The 20,436-nt window shown below is 54.0% G+C and overlaps 2 protein-coding genes across 2 annotated transcripts; both read right to left on the bottom strand.

The window, feature by feature from the left end:
- Positions 1-703: 703 nt before the first annotated feature.
- Positions 704-10,963, bottom strand: SNX15 (sorting nexin 15). The gene is made up of 8 exons (XM_039481193.1): positions 10,789-10,963; positions 8,511-8,546; positions 7,894-8,014; positions 7,338-7,453; positions 6,536-6,803; positions 4,162-4,305; positions 3,601-3,879; positions 704-1,476 (listed from the first exon to the last, which is right to left on the bottom strand). The coding sequence occupies exons 1-8, from the start codon at positions 10,885-10,887 to the stop codon at positions 1,376-1,378; spliced, it is 1,164 nt and encodes a 387-aa protein (XP_039337127.1). The 5' UTR covers positions 10,888-10,963; the 3' UTR covers positions 704-1,375.
- An 812-nt stretch (positions 10,964-11,775) lies between these two features.
- Positions 11,776-17,124, bottom strand: ARL2 (ADP ribosylation factor like GTPase 2). The gene is made up of 5 exons (XM_039482723.1): positions 16,866-17,124; positions 16,139-16,249; positions 14,312-14,474; positions 13,747-13,827; positions 11,776-13,376 (listed from the first exon to the last, which is right to left on the bottom strand). Exons 1-5 carry the CDS (start codon positions 17,033-17,035, stop codon positions 13,242-13,244), a joined length of 660 nt encoding a protein of 219 aa, XP_039338657.1. The 5' UTR covers positions 17,036-17,124; the 3' UTR covers positions 11,776-13,241.
- Between the last annotated feature and the right edge of the window lie 3,312 nt (positions 17,125-20,436).

Below are 20,436 nucleotides of genomic sequence, written 5' to 3'. Positions count from 1 at the left end.
CCTTGCAGCCCTGGCACCCTTGGGAGGCATCCTGAGGGGGGCACACAGGGAGCTGTGGGGGGAACGGAGGGCAAAGAACCCCTGGTGTGTGCAATGCGCTTGCCTGACACAAGCTACACAGCGTGAGCCCCTCTTCGCTAGTCCTTGTTACCCAAGCAGCCTCATGTCCACACTGGTTTGTTACTGGCAGAAGCCGGCTACAGAATGGCCTGCAAGCCTTGTGGTTATAGATGCTGGGTGGTTGTTGTAGGGTTTCTTGCAATCGCTGCCCTGATTGTGCCTCTATGGGAAAGCTTGAGGGTTAAATCTGGACCCTGCTTTCAGGGGAAAGATTAGAGGGTCCCAGCCCCACAGGATTGATGCAGGGCCCCCTGCTAAGGACAGAGCCCTGGCCACATGCTAGTCTCTGCCAATAGTGCCCTGGGGGCTCCAGTGCTGCTGTGAGAATGAGTCAGCAGCTTTCACCCCATGCCGCTGAGTGAATGGGGGAGGACAGGTGGTGCGAGTCATGCCCACATGTGGCAGGAAAGCAGAGCCATGGGAGTTCCTCTGTATTCCATTCCCCTTTCCTACTCTAGGTTCCTCCACCCCTCTAGTGTGTTGGCCTTGTCACCCACTAGTGCCTGCAACACAGAGGATAAAAGACCTGCTGCAGTCTGAAGGAGGACAGCTCCGCTCATGTGGGAGAAGCCCAGCCCTTTGACCACTACATTCCCATGTTCAAGTCCCAGGACTCCTGTGGTCTATACCCAGCTCTGAGAGGGGAGGGGGGCCTACAGGACTAGAGAGGGGAACTGGGAGTCAGGACACCTGGCTTCTATTCTATGCTCTGGGAGGGGAGTGAGGTCTAGAGAACTAGAACAAGAGGAAGCCAGGACTGCTGGATTCGATTTCCAGCTTTGCCACCAGTTTCCTATATGATTTGGGGAAGTCATAGCTCTCTGTACCTCAGTGCCTGCATAGTGGGGGTGCTGACCTCTTCCCTCTTTGGTTGTGGGGGCTCCAGGGCTCATTCACCTTTGCAAAGAGCTGGAGCTTCCTGACTGATTGTTCAAACACACGCCCAGGGGGGAGAAGAAATCACCCACTGTCTGGAGAGGTACTATAGACACATATCTTTAGTAGTGCAGAGATTCCCCCCTTCACCATACAGCCCTGTGTTAAAGCAAACCATGGAGGCTGTGTGAGTGGTGTGTTTCTAGCCAGGGCCTGTAGTCCTGCTTCTGAGCCCAGGGGGGACATGAGGGAAGGGCTTTAGCTAAGTCACTGGTATGTGAATGTGTTGGCCCTAGATCCCTTTGGAAAGGCAGTTTGGGGTTCAGATCTCAGCTCAGCCCCATGCCCTGGGAGCAAGGGAGGGGACTTAGATCCTGGCTCATGGCTGGAGATGGGTCAGCTGGACCAGCTCTTCAGCCCGCTGTAGATACTCAGCTGTCTTCTTCTTCACTGCTTCCCGGCGGGTGGGATCGGGGTCTCCTGGGCAGGGAGAGGAGAAATGCAAAAGATGTGCCTATGACTGTAAGCAATGAGCTGACTCCTCCCTGCAGTGAAACGTATGACACTTAGGCCTTTTCATCAGCTGCAGAATTAATGCACGGGAGATGTGTGTGAGGGGGTGTTTGAACTCAAGCTGGCCAGCCCCAGAGGGGGTTTAGGCTAAAACTCAAGTGAGTGAATCTCTTCAGCTGCTAGCACAACAGTGCAGGGTGACTGCAAGCTAGTGCTGCTCGAGGGCAGCTAATCCTTCAGTGCCTTCCCCCAATTCCTCCCCATCCAGGTGCCTGTAAAGGACAGACGGGTTCTCCACCAATTCACTAGAAAAGGATCACAGCCACTCAGCTTGCTGTGATAATAACGACTATGGGATGCCCCCCTGAAATCTTAGCACCTCCCAAGAGCGGGGCAGACACATCAACTGCAGCGAGGCTAACACTTTGCATGCAATCACAGAGTTAACTCTGCAGGGAAGACCTGCTCTTGGAGAACAGGGGCCAGGAGACAGTGTCTCAGCATGCTGCCAGCTCGTCCCAATGGACTGGTGCATGTCTGGGCTGAGGACCAGGGTTTTCAGAACCAAGACCCACATCTCCAAACTCAGTGACATCTTGAGAAAGCAGCTGTGGGTTTGTTCTTTACACCGGCCTCTTTGGCCACAACAGCCCAGACTAAATGTGGGAGGATCCACACTGCTGTTAGGTAGCCTGAGTTAATTTGCAACCCCCTGGGAAAACAAAAGGCCCCCAAGGATCAAGGAGGGGAAAAGATGGTCAAAAAGCCACAGCAAAATCTGTGTTTAAGCCAGAGAGGCGTAGCAGCCCTGGCAAAGGGACACAGGATCAATCTCACAGCCTGGGTAACCTTAATATTGGATCTTCCTCCCTCCTGACAGCAGGCTGAGGGTGGCTGGCTCACTGGCAATACCCAGCTGCAGCTGGGGAGCTCTTTGGGGTAGGGACTGCCTGTTCCGTGTTTGTGCAGCACCTAGCACACTGGGGTCCTGCTCCAGGACTGGAGCGACCAGATGCAGCCTCATTAGCTGTTACGGCTCAGGAGAAGAGAGGGCCACACTGAACTCCGTGGCCTCTCTTTGTCTGGCTGGAATGTGGGAACTTATGAAAACTGACCACTTCCAGAATCGCTAGGAATGGTCAAGGCACCAGCACCCTGCAGAACTGGGGACAATGAGCAAACCCTGATTTTCACTAGAAATCGATCCCCTTGGTGCAGCAGGCAGAGGCTCTCTGGTGCCCTCTGCTGCTGCCTACACACATCACAGGCAGCAGCTCTCCAGAGGGTCATACACTCCCTTGCTCATGCAGGCCAAGCTCTCTGTGTTATCCAACTTCTTAAGTGCTAATTGAAGATCGTGGTAAGGGGTCCAGCTGGGGGAGGAGGGGCTGGCTGGGTGTGAGGGGCAGTAAGGGTCCAAGGCCCTGTCCGGGCAGGGGGCTGGACACAGGGGGGGCGAATGAGGGGCTGGCCAGCAGTGGGGCAGAGCTGCTGGCTATACAGTTTGTCCTACCTATGCCATGAAGGGTGCAATGCTCTGGTAATAACAGCGCTGGCCCAGGCCAATCCCTGGATCCCCTCTCACATCCCTGCGAGCGAGTGACATGGGGAGGGTTGTTCCACTGCAGCTTGTGAGAGCCGCCCCAAGTCCCTGCTTGGGGTGATTTAGGGGACGCACACACCCAGCCATCCTGCACAGCCAAGCACAGCCTGATGGAATCAAGGCCTGTGACTCGCTCTGGGGAGTGGGGGGAGGAAATCGATGCAGGTACAACACCGCTGACACTAATGGGCAGGGGGCTAATAGCTGCCGTGACACAGACATCTCTGGGAGAGTAGGGGAGGGAGCTGGGAGTCAGGACTCATGGGTTTGATGCCAGGCTCTGGGAGAGGAGTGGAGTCCAGTGGTTGAAGCAGGGGGCTGGGGGCCAGGACTCCTGCGTTCTGCTCTGGCTGTGCTGCAGACTTCATGCCATGCCTTGCAGGGGACGTCACTAACCTTCTCTGTGCCTCATTTTCCCCTCTATGCTATGGAAGGTATCGGTTTATCAATGAGGTCAGACCAAGAGGTTCCCCCACCCCTCCAAGTACCTTGCACCCCCTTCAGCAGGATGTCCACCCCATTGCGGTAGCCACAGAGGGCCCCTGCGTAGTCTTTGGCTGCTTCTCTCTTCAAGGCCAGTGTGATCTCCTCAGTGGCCACTGCCAGGTACCCTCCCGGGTCCAGTCCCTGTATTGCCTCCTGCTCCGCAGGCTGAGAGATCTGCAGATCCCACAGGGCATCAGCCGCAAGCTCAATGTCCTGGCCAGGAAGGAGTTCTGATCCCACGGCCAACGTGGCCCCCTGGGAAGGGCTGGCTGAGCATTGCTCTGAAAGCACAAAGTGTGTGGGTGAGGGAGGCATGTTAGAAGGGAGCGGGGACCCCATGCCGGCTTCATGAGACTGAAACCCTCCATTCCCCTCTCCCACTATGGGGAGCACCAGGCAAGATTCCCACCCCTGCACTCTCCAAGTGGCCTGAGCCTGCCCAGCTCCTAGAGGAGAAAGCCACCATGTCCCACTCCCCTGAGCCAGCCAGTGCCCCCACCCTGGAACTGGATCAGGGCTGGCATCCCCTAGAGATGACCCAGACCAATCTAACCCCCGCCTACCTTCCTTGATGAAAGGGTCAAAGAGGGCCAGGTCCTGGTTAGACAGGGGGCCGCGGAGAGGTGACCCGCTCTCCTTCTCCTCCCCTACTGAGGCAAAGAGCAGATCCAGATCCTCCTCGGATTTAGCAGCCAGTGCGGGATCCCCTGTGAGCCAGGCACGAAGCACAGGAGAAAGTGTGGGTGTCTGAACTGAACCCCACCCTGAGGAGCCAGCCTGCCTACCCGCCCCACCATCAGCTGAGGGTCTGGCGCTCAAGGCCTAAGTTTCCCCATCTGTACAACTGGGAGAGTCACTGTTTGTCTGTGAGCTCTTTGGGGCAGGGACGGTCTCTCGCTGGGTTTGTAGGCACTAATGTAATACTGCTACTAATGCACCCACCAAAATGGGACCGCAGGCTTGGTTGGGGCCTCTCGATGCTACTGTATAATTAATAATAAAGCACACACCATAATGGGGCCTTTGGGCGCTACGATATTACTACTACTAATGTGCATGCTATAATGAGGTGCAAATCTCAGCTGGTTTCTAGGTGCTACTGTAATGCTACTAATAATACACACCCTAATGAGGCCCTGATCTCAGCTAGGGCCTCTGGCTGTGACCATACTACTAATGCACACACTACAATAAGGCCCCAGTATTGGATGAGGCCTGTAGATGTTACCATAATATTACTAATAATGCACACCCGTAATGGAGCCCAGATCACGGCTGGGGGCTCTAGATGCTATTCTACTACTACTGTGTACCTCATAGAGGGATCCCCATCTTGGTCAGGGCCTTTGTGTACCATACTCTATGGTGTAATACAGCACCTCTAGGTACCACCATCATCTGATCAGTGCTGCTAAGTGCATCTAGGCTGGGCCAGCTGAAGAGCCTCTGCCTGAGGCAGGATAGAGCCTGGGATCTGACAGTCTTCACTGGCGAACGCTGAAAATGATGCCTTTCATTATAGGCTCAGGCCCTTGAGCTGCCTCTTCTCCAGTCCCTCCCTGGTGCTGGGCTGTGACTACAGCTCTTTGTTTCCCCGCTCCGGACTTGCCTGCTGTAGCAGCAGAATCCTCCCTCACTCCCCCACCTACAAACCACATGATGCATCATCCCCTGTCTCTCCCTGAATCAGCTGAATGTCATGTGCTCATGGTGCATTGTCCCCTAATCGTGCTCCCTGGCCTGCAGAGAATAGGAGGCCTGGGATTCTGAAGTGCCTGCTGCCCCGATCAGAGCCACGGATAGTCACTGCCTTTGGAAACCAAACCCTCGGCAAGGGCAACGTCCTTCATGGAGATCAAGGCTGGGATTTGTAAAAGGTGTTAAATGTCAATATCCTCTAGGAGTTGGGGACCTAATTCCCAATTGCAGCCTCCAATCCTCCCTACTAGGGAATGGCTCTTAGCAATGCCGCTTTAGACAGCTGATCACCGGGCTGGTCAGTTTCACATATACTGAGATGCAGCATGGTCCAATAGCTAGGGCACAAGGCTGGGCCTCAGGACTCCTGGGTTCTATTCCCAGCTCTGCCACCGACCTGCTGGGTGACCTTCGACAAGTCTCTTCACCTCTCTGTGCCTCTGTTTCCCACCCTTTGTCTATTTAGGGTATGAGCTCTTCTGGGCCGAGACTGTGTAACACAATGAGCCCCGAGTTCAGCTGAGGACGGTAGGTGCCACCACAATACTGGTGATAATGTGCACATCATAGTGGGGCTCTAGAACAGAGGGGTCCTCCAGGTACAACCTTAATACTCCTGCTAAGGTGTGCCCCATAATGGGGGTCCCTTCATGCTCCCACAATATAAATAGGAGTTGCTCAAATCTCTGCTCTGAAACTCAGCTGGCAAGTTTCCCTTCCTTCTCTCCCTGCCGTAAGCACAAGGTTGGTCTGTTTGGGTAGCCAGGGTCAGGTTTAAATGGTAAAAATGGGGAACAGGTTCCTGAACGTCACAGATCAACACCACAACATTTAACGGCACAATAATATTTTTGCCCCTCTTTTGTGCCTTTCCTCTGAGGAAGTCAAGGGCTTTGCAGAGAGCAATTAATTAACCCTTCGCAGCCCTGCTGAGAGGCTGGTCAGTATAATTATCCCCATTTTGCAGACTGAGGAAGAGCAGCACAGACAGGGGAAGCAATTTGTCCAAGGTCACACTGGGAATCTGTGGCAGGGTCTGGAACTGAACCCAGAAAACCCAGCTCTTGTCACTCAGTCAGACTCCCAGAGCTGGGGATAGAACCAAGAGTCCTGACTTCCAGCCCACTGCTCTAAACCACATGATCCCACTGCCCTCCCAGAGCTGGGGACAGAACCCAGGAGTCCTGACTCCCAGTCACCCAGCTGTAACCCACAGAATCAATAGCAGGAATCTTGTACCTGTCTCCTCTCCTTCGTCTCCCCTGTTATGCTCCTCCCCCGCTACCCCCACAACTCCCAGGGGCACTGGGCTCTGCGGTTCCGCCTGCTCCCTTCGATGTGGGTGTGGCTCTGGCTCCCCCTCAGGCTCCAGGCTCTGCAGTCCCAGCTCTGCCACAGATCCCCGTGCATCGTCCCCGGCATCTGTGCCCTCCTGTGGTACTGGGATCAGAGGGGGTGGCAGGATGCGTAGGTCACAGGCCTCCAGGGGCCTCTTTACCTCCCCTCCCTGGAGGAAGGAAGCAGCATGGTAAAGGAGGAGCTGGGGACTGGGGTGCTAGTGTGGCCATGGGGGCAGGGATGGGGTATTAGCCTCGTACTTCTCCACTGGCAGCAGACACGTTTTGACATGCACAGCGGGGAAGATGCGTACAAAGGTGGGGAAGTGACCCGCCCAGAACCACACAGCAGGTCAGTGACAGAACTGGGAAGGGAACCCAGGTGTCCACATACCAGCTCCCCCCGTAACCCACCAGACCCCACATCCCTCCCAGAGCTGGGAACAGAACCCAGGAATCCTGACTCCCGGCTCCTGCTGTTCTAACGCACTAGATCCAATCAGTCCTGACTATCATCTTTCAGAGGAGTCTCTGCTGTACACTGGGATGGGGAGAATCTCCTCAGCCCAAGCTTTTCAAGGGAAGTGTAGAGCAACTGGGTGGGCCATTGGTGTACTGCCACGTGTGTGAGCAGCCTGATGCATCAGCAATAGACTCTGACCACCCCGGGATCCCTCAGCCCAGACCAGCCCTACCCCACGTACCCTGAAGAACTCCTTGAGCTGGGGGCTGTTGTTCAGTGCAGGAATGTGCACTGTGAACCTCAGCATGGCCTCAGCCGCTTTCCTGCGCTCCTCGATCACCTCGGGCTCAAAGCGGCCTGCAAGACAAAGCTCCTATTAGGATAGGTCCTCCAGCACAACCCCCTCCCCAGACAGACCATCCACTCCACCTCTAACCCTGTGGTACATTCTAGCTCACTCACCCCTGCCACTATCTGGTGGGCATCCCACCTCAATTCACTTCACATGGTATGATCCACTGTGTGCCCCTGTTGTGGAGCACTGTGGGGAGGAAGAAGCTGTGTGGGAGGATGAGGGAGCTACGTGGGGTAGGGGGCTGTGCTGTGGGGATGGGGGAGCTAGGCATGAAAGAGGGAGCTGTGGGCGGGGAGGGAAGGTGGAGAGATTGGGGGAGCAGAGTGCATCTGTATGTGTGTGTGGGGGGAGCTCTCTCTGCCACTGCCCCTGCTCTGGGGGCAACCAGATGAATCAGGCTCCAGGAGCTGCTGTGCCCCCTGCCCCTTGGGAAGCCCCTTACCAAAGACCTGGGCTTTTGGGAAGGTGGGGAACTCCTCCATGCGCCGGAAGAGGTTGCGGTGGATGTAGGACAGGTCCCCATGCAGCTTCTTGAAGTCACTGTATCGTTTCCAGACCGTGATCTGAAGGACACGAGCCCCCCAGGTGCCCCAGTTAACTAGCCACAGATGTGCACTACCCCACAGCTCCCACAGTCCCAGGGACCCTTCCCTTATTCCCCAAACTGCAACCCTTCAACTCAAACCCCCACATATAAATCTATGGACCCATCTCCTTCCAAGCTGAACTTTGATGTCAAAACTCCTGGATTTCCCCCAAAGCCCTCCTAATTTTCACCCGCAGACCTTGGTCACTCTGCCCCTGCCTCACAACCTTTGCCATAGGCCTCAAAGCCCCAAGACAAAACCATCCCCAAAACTCAGCTCCACCAGACCTCAAATTTTGGGACTTTGCCCATCACTGCTGAGCAGCCGTGTGTGCGGGCTACCCTAGAGTGGAGACCCCCCCCAGAATTCTTTGCTCCCTCTCTTTGAGGACACAGACAGATGGATATGGATTCCTTCCCATCCTTTCTTTGCACCCCTCCCCTGCATGAGCAGATGGGTTTAAAAGAGTCACCTCCTTGACATCCTCCGGGTTCGTCTTCGAAACAAACTATGGAGGGAAGAGACAAGGAGTCAGTAACTTCCGAGCCAGGAGGTGGAGATGGGGAGGTTCAGAGATAATGAAGGGACCAGCAGCCTAGGGGCCATCAGCCTAGGATGTGGGAAATGTGACAGCCATGGGGTGTGGTGTGGTAGGGATCACTCCCCCAGGACACCCCCAGGGCGTGGGAGTTACCTTTAACCTGGGACATCCCTGGGACATGGTCAATGTGGGACAGGTCTTTGACCTGCGACATCCGCAATGCCTAGGGCTTGTAGCAGGGCCTCCCACCTGGGAAGCCCCTGGGGACCAGGGTCAGTGTTATATGGGCCCGTGGTGCCCGGAACTCCACCAGAGAGGTCCTTTGGGGCCATCTGCCTGTCCCAAGTCAGGGTAAAGGAGGAGGGTTGGGCGTGGGGCTAGCAACTCCACCCTGTAGAAATCAGCTTGCTACAGAAACGCCAACAATAGAGTTAACAGAGACTTTTAGCCTGGAAAAAGAAGGGTCTTCAACTCGAAGATGCATGACGCTGGGTGGTGAAAGCCGCGAGGAAGCCACTAAGCCGATCACCCTTCTTGCAGCCAGGAGGATTACCATCGGCACATGGAACGTGAGGACCATGTACGAGTCAGGAAAGACGGCGCAGGTTGCAGCAGAGATGAGGAGCAACAACCTGACCCTACTAGGCATTAGCGAGCATTAATAGCTGCCTCAGAAGGATTCTCCAGATCCGCTGGCCAGACACCATCAGTAACATCCACCTCTTGGAGAGGCAACTCCCAGCAGAGGAAGAAATTAGAAGGAGAAGGTGGGGCTGGATAGGACATACACTACGCAAGCAGCCAACCAACATCACCAGACAGGCACTGCAGTGGAACCCCCAAGGCAAGCGGAAAAGAGGCCGCCCAAGAAATACCTGGCGACGCGACCTTCAGGTTGATAGCAAAAAAATGGGCTATACCTGGAACCAGCTAGAGCGAATGGCCCAGGATAGAAGACTGTGGAGATCTGTTGTTGGCGGCCCATACCCCGGTTGGGGTGACGGGCATGAATGAATGATGAATGTGGTGCCCGGGCTCCAGCAATATTCAGGGCCCGGGGGCCCAGCTCCACCAATGTTTCGGGCTGGGTCTCTCCCCTGCAGCTCCCCGCTGCCTCCGCTTTGCTGGCTCCCGGCATCAACTGTGGCCGCAGAGTCCTAGCAACCCCATCCACTAGTGCCAAGGCAGGCTGACTCTTCCCTTTTCCGGCAGGACCCTCCACCAGCACACCCCCCCCCCCACCTGCAGTCACCGCTCCTGCCCCACACTGGGCAAGGGGCAGCAGCAGCAGGGGAGGAGGTGCACACGTGATGGCAGCCCCCCCCCCTCCCCGGCACCAACCACAGGGGAGGCAAGGGGGCTTCCTGGACCTGAGAGGGGCCCTAGGAGCATGTACAGTGACAGTGGTGTGAGGTGAGTGTGCTGCTGGGGGGTGGAGAGGAAGGCCCCTCCCACAGAGCTTGCTGCTGCAGGTGGGGAGGGGGCTGGGGGGAGTCCTCCTCTCCGCCCCCAGCCCTGGGGAAGCCTGTCTGCACCCCAAACTCCTCATCCCCAGAGCCTCCACCCCCAGCCAGAGTCCTCACCCCCGCACCCCAACCTTCTGCCCCAGCCCTGAACCCCCTCCTGCATCATGAACCCCTCATCCACACCCCAACCCTCTGCCCTAGCCCTGAGCCCCCACCCTAAACCCCTCATCCTCATCCCCACCCCCACAGTTTTACATTCTTTTAAAAATATATATACTGGCTTACAAGGCATCGGGGGTGGGGGGTGCTTGGACCAGTTCTGGGCACCACCAAAAATTATACAAACGTGCCACCCCTGCCTGGGGCATGGAAAGCTGTGGCAGGTGCTAGCCACGTCCCACGTGCGGGTCTCTCGGGACCCAGGAACACAAGGCTCCCCCTGCAGGAAGCTTCCACCTTAAAGGGGCCACACCCACGACACCCCAAAACGGAGACCCGACAGGGCCCACACGCAGCTCCCCATCTCTTAAAGCGACTACACACAGTCTCCTGCCCCCGGAAAAGTACCAGGGACAAGTCTCGCCACACCCGCGCCCCATAATGCTCCCTCCTTAGGGAGACCAAGTGAGGTGCCCCCCTCTCATGGGGGTATCAGCAGCCCCTGCTGCCCAGCAGGAAGGGCCCTTCGCCTTAAAGGGGCCACGCGCAGCCCCCTGGGGAGGGTCCCAGGAGCTGCCCCTCACCTTGGCTGTCACTTTATACTCGGTGTGGCCCTTGGGGTGGCTCCTCGGCTCTGTGACCGTGTAATGCCGCTGGTACTCATCCTTCACCCTGCAGGCCATCACCCTCCTCCCATTGGGGCTGCGGCCCCTTTAAATCCTCAGCCCGCCCTCTCCCCCAATCAGCAGCCAGCCCCCCACCAGCAGCGACTGCCGCCAGGGAGCGTGGGTTTGCCGAACAGCCACTACGCATGCGCAAGCAATGCAAGTGTCGCCTCACCCATACATTCACTGCGCACACGCTGCCTGACCTCCTCTCCCCGCCCCAGCCCAGGGAGCGTGTGTAAAGTGCAAGGCTGCAGGCGAGCTGAAGAGTCAAGGGCTCCTCTGGAAAGTGCCCACATGTTACAGGCAGGGTAAGCAGGGAGTTGAGCTTGGAATGGGGAAAGCAGTACAGAGGAGAAAAGTGGCAGGGGCAAAGGGGTAATTGGGACAGAGCTGGGATAAAGAAAGCAGGTTACAGCAGTGGTTCTTAACCAGGGGTATGAATAGCCCTGGGAGTATGCCGAGGTCTTCCAGCAGGTACATTAACTCATCTAGTTATTTGCCTAGTTTTACAACAGGCTACACAAAAAGCACTAGCAAAGTCAGCACAAACCAAAATTTCAAACAATGACTTGTTTTTACTGCGCTATATACGATACACTGAAATGCAACGACAATATTTATATTCCAATGGACTTATTTTGGAATTATATGGTACAAATACGAGTGAGCAATTTCTCAGTAACTGTGCTGGGACACTTGTACTTTTGTCTGATTTTGAAGGCAAGTAGTTAAGTGAAGTGAAACTTGGGGTACGCAAGACAAATCAGACTCCTGAAAGGGGCAAAGTTGTCTGGAAAGATTGAGAGCCACTGGGTTACAGGGTAAGGCATAAAGGGTCTAATATTATAGGATAGAAGGCGGAAGGTAATGGGGTAGGGCCAGGGGAGGCTATGTGACAAGGGAGGTAAATAGAGAGTAGGGAGAAAAATGGTGTCGCCCTTCTAATGCTGATGGGCTTTACAAGCAGAGCAAAGAGCTAGGAATAAGGTTTGCTCTCTGGAACCTCAATCCCCATGTCCCATTCCAACCCCAGCCAGGCTGCTCCAGCCCTCGCAGTTCTATGTTGGGGGGGCATCTTTGAGGTACATCCTTAAAGTCGAGGTCTTGCCATTGCTGTACGGACACAGCTAACCAGAGGGCATGTCTGCAGCAGCCCAGGGCTTCCCACTGCCGCAGGGACCTTGGCCAAAACAGCACCTCTCATGGCTCTCCTATCCCTTCTCCATCCCAGAGGTTGCTGCAGCACAATGAGGGTGAGTGCAGAGTTTGCAGAGCAAAATGAGATTAAATGCACTGGAAAGAGGTGAATTATTAAACTGTATTTGACAGAGATTAACTTTCTCAATCACTAAAATGCAGCTGCCTCTGGGGTGGGGCACAAGAGCTGTTTCTACAGGGATCCCTCACTCAGTGCTGAGATGTAGCCCCCTCTGAGGTGGGGAGCAGGGGCTGTTTATTCAGTGATCCCTTGATTGGCTCTGAGATGCAGCCACCACTGACTGGGACAGAGGGAGCTGTTTAATAGCTCATAGTAACAGTTAAGAACAGGAAGTGAATCTCTCTGCTTAAAACCACAGCAGGTTCAGGATAGAGTGGGAGGGTGAGGGAGATCCTTGCAGAACTCCCCCCTCACCCCCAGCCTCTTGAGTGCCCCTGCCCCCAACTGCAACTCAGCTGAGGCAGGAAAAAAAAAATATACAGGCATCACTAAGCCCATGTGAGAAACAGATGCTGTAGCTGGGCATCTAGAGCCACCCCTAGGGGAAGTCCATCTCTCAGGTGAAGCTGGCACAATAAGCCAAAACCACAAGGCAATCCATGCAGGGTCAAGGAATCCAGGCATAGCCAGGACATAGGCCACTGATTTTATTAGCGCAGGAGATGAAAAATGTGAGTGAATGTTTGATACAGAGGTGGTTTGGGTTTTTGTTTGTTTGGTTTTTTGTTTTTGTTTTTTTTTTTTGGGGGGGGGTGCCTCTCTACCAGTCCCACTCACACAGGCCTTGTGCTCCAGTGATGGGGCGTCAGCCCCCACAACTATAAATGGCCTGGTCCCTCTGCTTCCCCAGCTTCCCCCTTCATTTGGGTCGAACTGATTGCCAGCATTAAAGGCTCAAACCCTGAAACGCATGCACGAGACCCAGGCCAGGGGCACTAAGCCATGCGTCAATCCAGGGGGCAGCTGGGATCTAAGCCGAATCCAAGGGGAGTTGCTGTCCCGGTGACTGACTGTTGGAGGAAAGCATGATGAGAGGGTCCATGGAAACAACAGCCACATGGTCCTGGGAACTCTGTTCAAAGCTTGGATGCAGCCCCACCCCCATTCTTGCAGCCCCCGCACAAAGGAGGGGGCCAAGTCTGGGGCATGGTCAGTCCGTGGTGAAGATCCGGCTGGAAATATCATCCAGGAGCCAGTCGATCCCCGTCAGCAGGTTCTCCCCAGTGAAGGCACTGCAGGCCTGGATGCACCAATGGTGGCTTTTGATGCTGTCTAGTTCCAAGGCCTGAAGGGAAGACAGGACGATGCTGAGTTACCTGAGTGTGCTGGGACCAAACCTGTCCTCAGCCCACATCTCCCAGCACTAGCACACCCTCCTGTCCCTGCTCTGGGGAGGGAAGGATTAGTCCCTTACTCACAACCTGGTAAAACTGAGGCACAGAGAGGGGAAAGATCATACAGTGAGTCAGTGAGAAACTGGAAACAAGTCAGAAGTCCTGGCTGCCATTCATCTGGTGTAACTCTTCTACCCCACTCCCCTTCCAGAGCTGGGAACAGAAGAGCTTACTCCCAGTCCCTGCCCCCCATCCTCCACCCAACAGATCTCACTCCCCTCAGTCAATATCCCTGGTTTGCTTCAGGCCAGTGGCTCTCACCTCCCGGATGGCATTGGAGGACAGTGCTCCCGGCAGGTCCTGTTTGTTGGCGAAGATGAGCAGGGTGGCTCCGGCCAGGCGCTGTGGGGAAGGAAGCACAGGGTGAGTTGCATGGCCCTGTTGTCTTGGTCCCCCATGCTCGTTAGCCCTTCAAGCACCCTCCCACCCAGTCAGCAGCCTACCCCCTCCTCCTCTGTCCCAGACAGGGGTCTGTTTCTCAGTCCTGAGGGACCTGGCAGCAAGGGGACTGGGGTCCTCTCTGCAGCAGAGGCAGGTGCTGCCTCCAGCAGGTCAACACCAAACCAGGCCCCTCAGGGATCCCAACCCAAATCCCAGCTACCTCCAGCCTAGTTCAGCCAGAAGTTGTCCCACCTACCCATAGCATACAGCCCTCCCGAAGGACACTTTGTACAACCTGCTCCCCCATGCCCAAAAGATACACCGCCTCTCCCAAGACATTTGATACAACCCATCCCATACATATCACTCTTTTCCTGGCAGGATACTGCCCCCCCCCTCCCCAAATATAGACCCTCTCTGCCCCCCAGATAGATGCAGTTCCCACCTCTTCCACCAGGAGGCTCTGCAACTCCTGCTTGCAGACCTGCAGGCGCTGCTGGTCAGCGCTGTCCACCACCCAGATGAGACCATCTGTGCTCTCAAAGTAGTTGCGCCAGTAGGAGCGCAGGGATGTCTGTCCGCCCACATCCCAGATGTTCAGCTTGAACCTGAGCAGTAGAAAAAGACACAGAGTGTGGAGGTAAAGGGGCAGTCAGGCAAGATCCCAGCATGCAATGGGAAACAGGCAGCCTGGAGCAAGGAGGGGACATTCCCTCTGCATCTGACTCTGGGGAGACCAAACCTTCTCCAAATCCCTTAAGAGTGACAGAAAGTGAGCAAGGGGCTGAGCTGAGGGTGGGGGACAGGGGATAATAAGAACATAAGAACATAAGAAAGGCCGTACCGGGTCAGACCAAAGGTCCATCTAGCCCAGTATCTGTCTACCGACAGTGGCCAATGCCAGGTGCCCCTGAGGGAGTGAACCTAACAGGCAATGATCAAATGATCTCTCTCCTGCCATCCATCTCCATCCTCTGACGAACAGAGGCTAGGGACACCATTCTTACCCATCCTGGCTAATAGCCATTTATGGACTTAGCCACCATGAATTTATCCAGTCCCCTTTTAAACATTGTTATAGTCCTAGCCTTCACAACCTCCTCAGGTAAGGAGTTCCACAAGTTGACTGTGCGCTGCGTGAAGAAGAACTTCCTTTTATTTGTTTTAAACCTGCTGCCTATTAATTTCATTTGGTGACCCCTAGTTCTTGTATTATGTGAATAAGTAAATAACTTTTCCTTATCCACTTTCTCAACATCACTCATGATTTTATATACCTCTATCATGTCCCCCCTTAGTCTTCTCTTTTCCAAACTGAAGAGTCCTAGCCTCTTTAATCTTTCCTCATATGGGACCTTCTCTAAACCCCTAATCATTTTAGTTGCTCTTTTCTGAACCTTTTCTAGTGCTAGAATATCTTTTTTGAGGTGAGGAGACCACATCTGTACACAGTATTCGAGATGCGGGCGTACCATGGATTTATATAAGGGCAATAATATATTCTCAGTCTTATTCTCTATCCCCTTTTTAATGATTCCCAACATCCTGTTTGCTTTTTTGACCGCCTCTGCACACTGCATGGACATCTTCAGAGAACTATCCACGATAACTCCAAGATCTTTTTCCTGACTCGTTGTAGCTAAATTAGCCCCCATCATGTTGTATGTATAGTTGGGGTTATTTTTTCCAATGTGCATTACTTTACATTTATCCACATTAAATTTCATTTGCCATTTTGTCAATAAAGCTTCATCTTGCTTTGGTTAAGCCTGTGAGGACGGAAGAACCACCCCCATGATCTGAAGGGGGTTAAGCTCAAGGGGGAGCAGGAACTGTTAGGGGAATGGGGTGAGGGATCTGTACAGAACTTGGAGTAAAGAATCAAGGTTATTGAGATCTATTAGGCAGGGGAATCACTCTCCAAGGGCGCACTATAGAATCACAGAAATGTAGGGCTGGAAAAGACCTTGAGAAGTCATCAAGTCCAGCCCCCTGCACTGTGGCAGGACCAAGCAAACCTAGACCATGATATTCAATTTGTGATCCACTGAAACCCCAAGATCCTTTTCCACAGTGCTACCACCTATGGCTAAAGGGGTTTGAAACCAGGTCTGAACAGAGGCTGAGGGTTTGCACTGTGGGGCAGGGTGGATAATCCTGCCCTGGAGGGGGTGGGGATCAGACTTTGGAGGGACAATTATCTCCAGGGGATGGATGGGCTGAGCAGGTTTTGGGGCCTGTGGATAGACCAGACACTCCACTAGGCGCTCACCCCCGGTGCTCCAGAGTTTTGATGTTGAAGCCCAGTGTGGGTGAGATGGTGTCGATATCCTCCCCGTTGAACTTCTTCAGGATGGTGGTTTTGCCAGCATTGTCTAGGCCACTGTGGGAGGCAGGTCAAGGAGATGGTAGCTCAGAACACGGAAAGCCACATGAGCGTGTGGGAGGGGGGAATGGGATGTTAGTGTCACAGCTGGATGGCGGATCAGCCCATAAAAAGGAAACTCCCAGTTGGGACCAGTGCAGCCCCTTCCTCTTCCATCAGCACCTCACAGCGCTTGGTACAACCCTATTTACCCCTCTGTTCACTGGATACAGCCCCCCCAGGACATTTGGTCCCCCTCACCCGCATACCCACAAAATATAGCCCTCCTCCAGGACACTTGGTAGAGCCCAGGTCCCATATCCACAGGATACATCCCTGCCCCCAAACCCCTTGGCACAGCCCAAACCCACAGGATGCACCCCCTCCCCCCAGAACTGTTGGTACAGTCAGACCCAGACCCACGGAATACACCTCCCCCCAGCACCCCGGTACAGCCCAGACCCACAGGACACACCCTAGAACTGATGGTACAGCCCAAACCCCAGACACACAGGATACATCCCCCCGGCCCAACTCCTTGGTACTGCCGTCAGTTCCCACATCTCAATGATAGAAGCCCCCTTTATCACGCGATACTTGGTACAGCCCATCCTCTCCCCCTGCAAAAGGATACAGCATGAGGAGCCGCAGCTCCCGCTCCTTCTGTCGCATCTTCTTCAGAATAGTCAGCAGCCCCATCACCAGCAGTCCAGCCGCCTCTTCCGCCCCGCCCGGCACCTGCTTTCCACGGACCAGCGCCCATTGGGTCCCATAGCCGCCAATCACCACAGCGTTGATCTCCATTGGGTGCACTCACTACACGGTCCGCCCCCTTACCGAAAACCAAGGAGGACGGGCCCTGCCGCCAGGAGAGATCCCTCACAGCGCTAATTTTCCCACATCGCCATCTAGACGACGGGGGTGAAATTACAGATCCCACCCCCAGGAATCACAGAGGGGGAGGACCATCGGCTAGAAGAACCCTTAAAAGGAACCCACAGCGTCACCTGGGGATGGAGACTGGTATTACAGCCCCTCAAAGAGGTTTATTTACAAGTCACATGGAGAAGACTAGCCAAACCCGAAATGGGATAGCTGGGTGGGATCCCATTAGCCAGGTGCCCAGCCAAGCCCAAGGGAAAGCAAGATGCCCACCCACGCCAGGGGAAAATGAGCCACAGTGGGGGCAGTGAGTCACTGGCCCCACCCTAGATGGGGTGGGGGGATTAGCCCAGCAGCAGTGCACTCCAACAGCCAAGCTGGCTAGTACTGGCCCTGACCCCATCGGCTAGGCTCCTGACATCCCTGCTGGTGACACGAATCCCAATGCAGAAGGGAAGATGCACTGGTGGCTTGGCCATGTCCGAGCCCAGTGTGTGTCATCACAGGCCTCTGAATCTTCTTCTGCAGCTAGGGATAGCGCTAAGAGCAAACAGGCCATCCTTATCAAGGCCAGGGATTCCCACACACCAGATCCCTTAAGAGAGGGCAATGCTTTCACTGCTATTAACTCCTCCCAAGACACTGGGGATCACCCTTCCTCAACAGCTCAGAGCTTCTATGTGCATTAGATTGGGGACATGGACCCTTGTGGGGGTGCTTATTCTGCAAAGCACCCATCACTTGCATAGCTGGTGGATGATAATACTATGTTTACACATCTCACTGTCTAAAAGGTGCTGCAACAGCTGCAGAGCACCTAGCTGGTGCTATGCAATGAGTACAAATGCCTCTGTGTCCATGTACTGGAAGGAGGTGCTGCAGCACAACTGGACAGCTAGTCAAGTTGGTGAGCATAGAGGATCACAAATGACCAGTAGCAGGGAAATTTGCAGCCATTCTTCACTTCACTGGTTCTTCACTTCACTCCCTCATCCACAGAAGCCCTCCAGGAGCCAGGCTGGAGAAACTAATTCAGCTATTTGATCAGTGAAAATTTGAAAACTGGTGCCCTCTCCATTCTGGGATGGAATTTCATACTGGCACGTGATGGTGGAGTACGAGCTCTGAAGAGTGAAATCCCCTCTACCTCAGCAAAAGAGCAAATGTCCTCCCCCATACCTACATGGGGTCCAACTCTCAGGAGTTAGACACAACCCAGCCCTTCAACCCTCCACAGGAGCGAGTAGCCAGAAAGGGGAAGTGACCTGTTTTTCACAAGTGCAGCGCAGCCCCCCACTTGTATGAAGTACAGGAGCTGGAGGTTCTCAGCACCGCTGGCACTGATATAGGATTGAGAGACTGAATGCCAAAGGAAAGTTTTAAAAAAAAAAAAGACACTTTCACTTTCCTAAGGGGAGCAAGGCTACTGGAAAGCAGAGTAAACAATGTTCTAGGACAGGGGTCGGCAACCTTTCAGGAGTTGTGTGCTGAATCTTCATTTATTCACTCTGATTTAAGCTTTTGCATGCCAGTAATACATTTTAATGTTTTTAGAAGATCTTTCTATAAGTCTACATACAACAATAGTTTAATTATATATTATAAAGTAAATAAGGTTTCAAAATGTTTAAGAAACTTCATTTAAAATTAAATTAAAATGCAGAGCCCCCCCGGACTGGTGGTCAGGACCCGGGCAGTGTGAGTGCCACTGAAAATCCGCTCGCGTGCTGCCTTCGGCACACGTGCCATAGGTTGCCTACCCCTGTTCTAGGAAATAGTACCTAGGAGGGCACTGACTTTATTAATCACTATTAATCATTTGAGAGAAGCTATTTCTCTTTACTCGGCTAGGCAGTAACGAGATCAGATTGCACTCCTCAAAAGCCAAAGCACCTTTTCTTTGTTGGCTTCAGAGTTGGTTCCGGTACGACTGTCAGCTGGGGGAGGGGGAGGTTAACTGACAGATATACGACACAAGCCCTACTGTGGGCAGTTATAGTGGTAGAAAGGTGCCTTAGGCCTGGTCTACACTAGGGGGAAGATCGATCTAAGATACGCAACTTCAGCTACGAGAATAGCGTAGCTGAATTCAATGCATCTTAGATTGAATTAAAATTACTTACTTCGCGTCCTCATGGCGCTCGATCGACAGCTGCGGTTCCCCCGTCGACTTTTCTTCCGCCTCTCCGAGCTGGAGTTCAGCAGTCGACTGGAGAGCGATCGGGGATCGATTTATCGCGTCTATACTACACGTGATAAATTGATCCCCGATAGATCGATCACTACCCGCCAATCCAGCGAGTAGTGTAGACATACCCTTAGACTGCTATAGCTTATTCCCCTTCCTGTAGGGGAATAGCTCAGCACCTTTATATCCCTATCACGATGTCCAGCTGGAGTGGTGGGGTGCTGTACTTCTTTAACTAGACCAAGACCAGTCCTCTTTTCTGCAGTTTGTTGGAAACGGACCCAATCCTGGGTCCCACAAGCTTCTAAACCCCCTGGATCTGGGTAGGGTCTAGTCCCTGTTTCTGGGTCTCTAGGGTGGCCACCCAGGTGCCGACCTCTTGTCTGAGCCCTTTGTCTGCAGCCCAGCCACCCTAGGCCTCAAAAGCAGTGCCGCAGCTATCCCAAACCACTCAGCTGCTTACCTCCCATCTCCATTCCTCTCCCCCCCGGGCTGCAGAGGCCTCTGGCTTCAAGTTTAAAGGGCAACGTGAAAGGAACACAGGCTCAGCAAAGGGAGTTCTTAGCCACAGACACACTCAAGCACTGGAGACTTACAGCTCTTTGCAAAGCACCAGGTCCCAGATATGCCACCCCTCTACCTCCAAGTCAGATCTCCCCTGCTCTGAGAGTCTGAGGTGTACTCCGAGTTTCAGGCTAGGCCCTGTTCAAGGCCCAATCCTCCCAGGTATTTAGGTTCCTTCCCTTACTTTCAATGCACGTTAGGAGCTGAAATACCTTTGAGGATCTGGGCCTAAGGCCCCTTTCTACCCTGCTTTAGCGGTGTAATTTACACCCACTACATGGTCCCATTACTAGAGGTGGGCAAAGGAGCCATGGTGTGAGAACCTGGCTGTAGCGGTTTGATGTGAGAACACTCCTTCCCCTGGCTGGTTTTATTCCACCAGGGCTATCCTGTCTTCTCCCCTAAACAGTACATACATCTCAGCTCAGTACTGGGAAGGTGTCCTGCTGTCAGGCTCTACTAAGGAGCTGGAGGTCCACTGAAGACAAAATGAGGAGTAGGGAAGGTAATTAGAGGAAGATCCCCATCCTATGCCATGCCCATAGCCTGGGATGTGCTCCATGTTTCCAGG

The sequence above is a fragment of the Mauremys reevesii genome, linkage group 7 (genome assembly GCF_016161935.1).
Source record: "Mauremys reevesii isolate NIE-2019 linkage group 7, ASM1616193v1, whole genome shotgun sequence".
Taxonomy (NCBI): Eukaryota; Metazoa; Chordata; order Testudines; family Geoemydidae; genus Mauremys; species Mauremys reevesii.
Note: the sequence above shows the minus strand (reverse complement) of the source record. Positions and strands in the feature narration are given on the sequence as shown.

Coding starts and splice junctions, on each gene's coding strand:
- SNX15 (XM_039481193.1), bottom strand. CDS start 10,887: ATGGCCTGCAGGGTGAAGGATGAGTACCAGCGGCATTACACGGTCACA. Junction 8,547..10,788: donor AGTATAAAGTGACAGCCAAG/GTGAGGGGCAGC, acceptor TTCCCTCCATAG/TTTGTTTCGAAGACGAACCC. Junction 7,454..7,893: donor CCCAAAAGCCCAGGTCTTTG/GTAAGGGGCTTC, acceptor TTTGTCTTGCAG/GCCGCTTTGAGCCCGAGGTG.
- ARL2 (XM_039482723.1), bottom strand. CDS start 17,035: ATGGAGATCAACGCTGTGGTGATTGGCGGCTATGGGACCCAATGGGCG. Junction 16,250..16,865: donor GAGCTGCGGCTCCTCATGCT/GTATCCTTTTGC, acceptor TGCCTCCCACAG/TGGCCTAGACAATGCTGGCA. Junction 13,828..14,311: donor AGAGCCTCCTGGTGGAAGAG/GTGGGAACTGCA, acceptor CCTTCCCCACAG/CGCCTGGCCGGAGCCACCCT.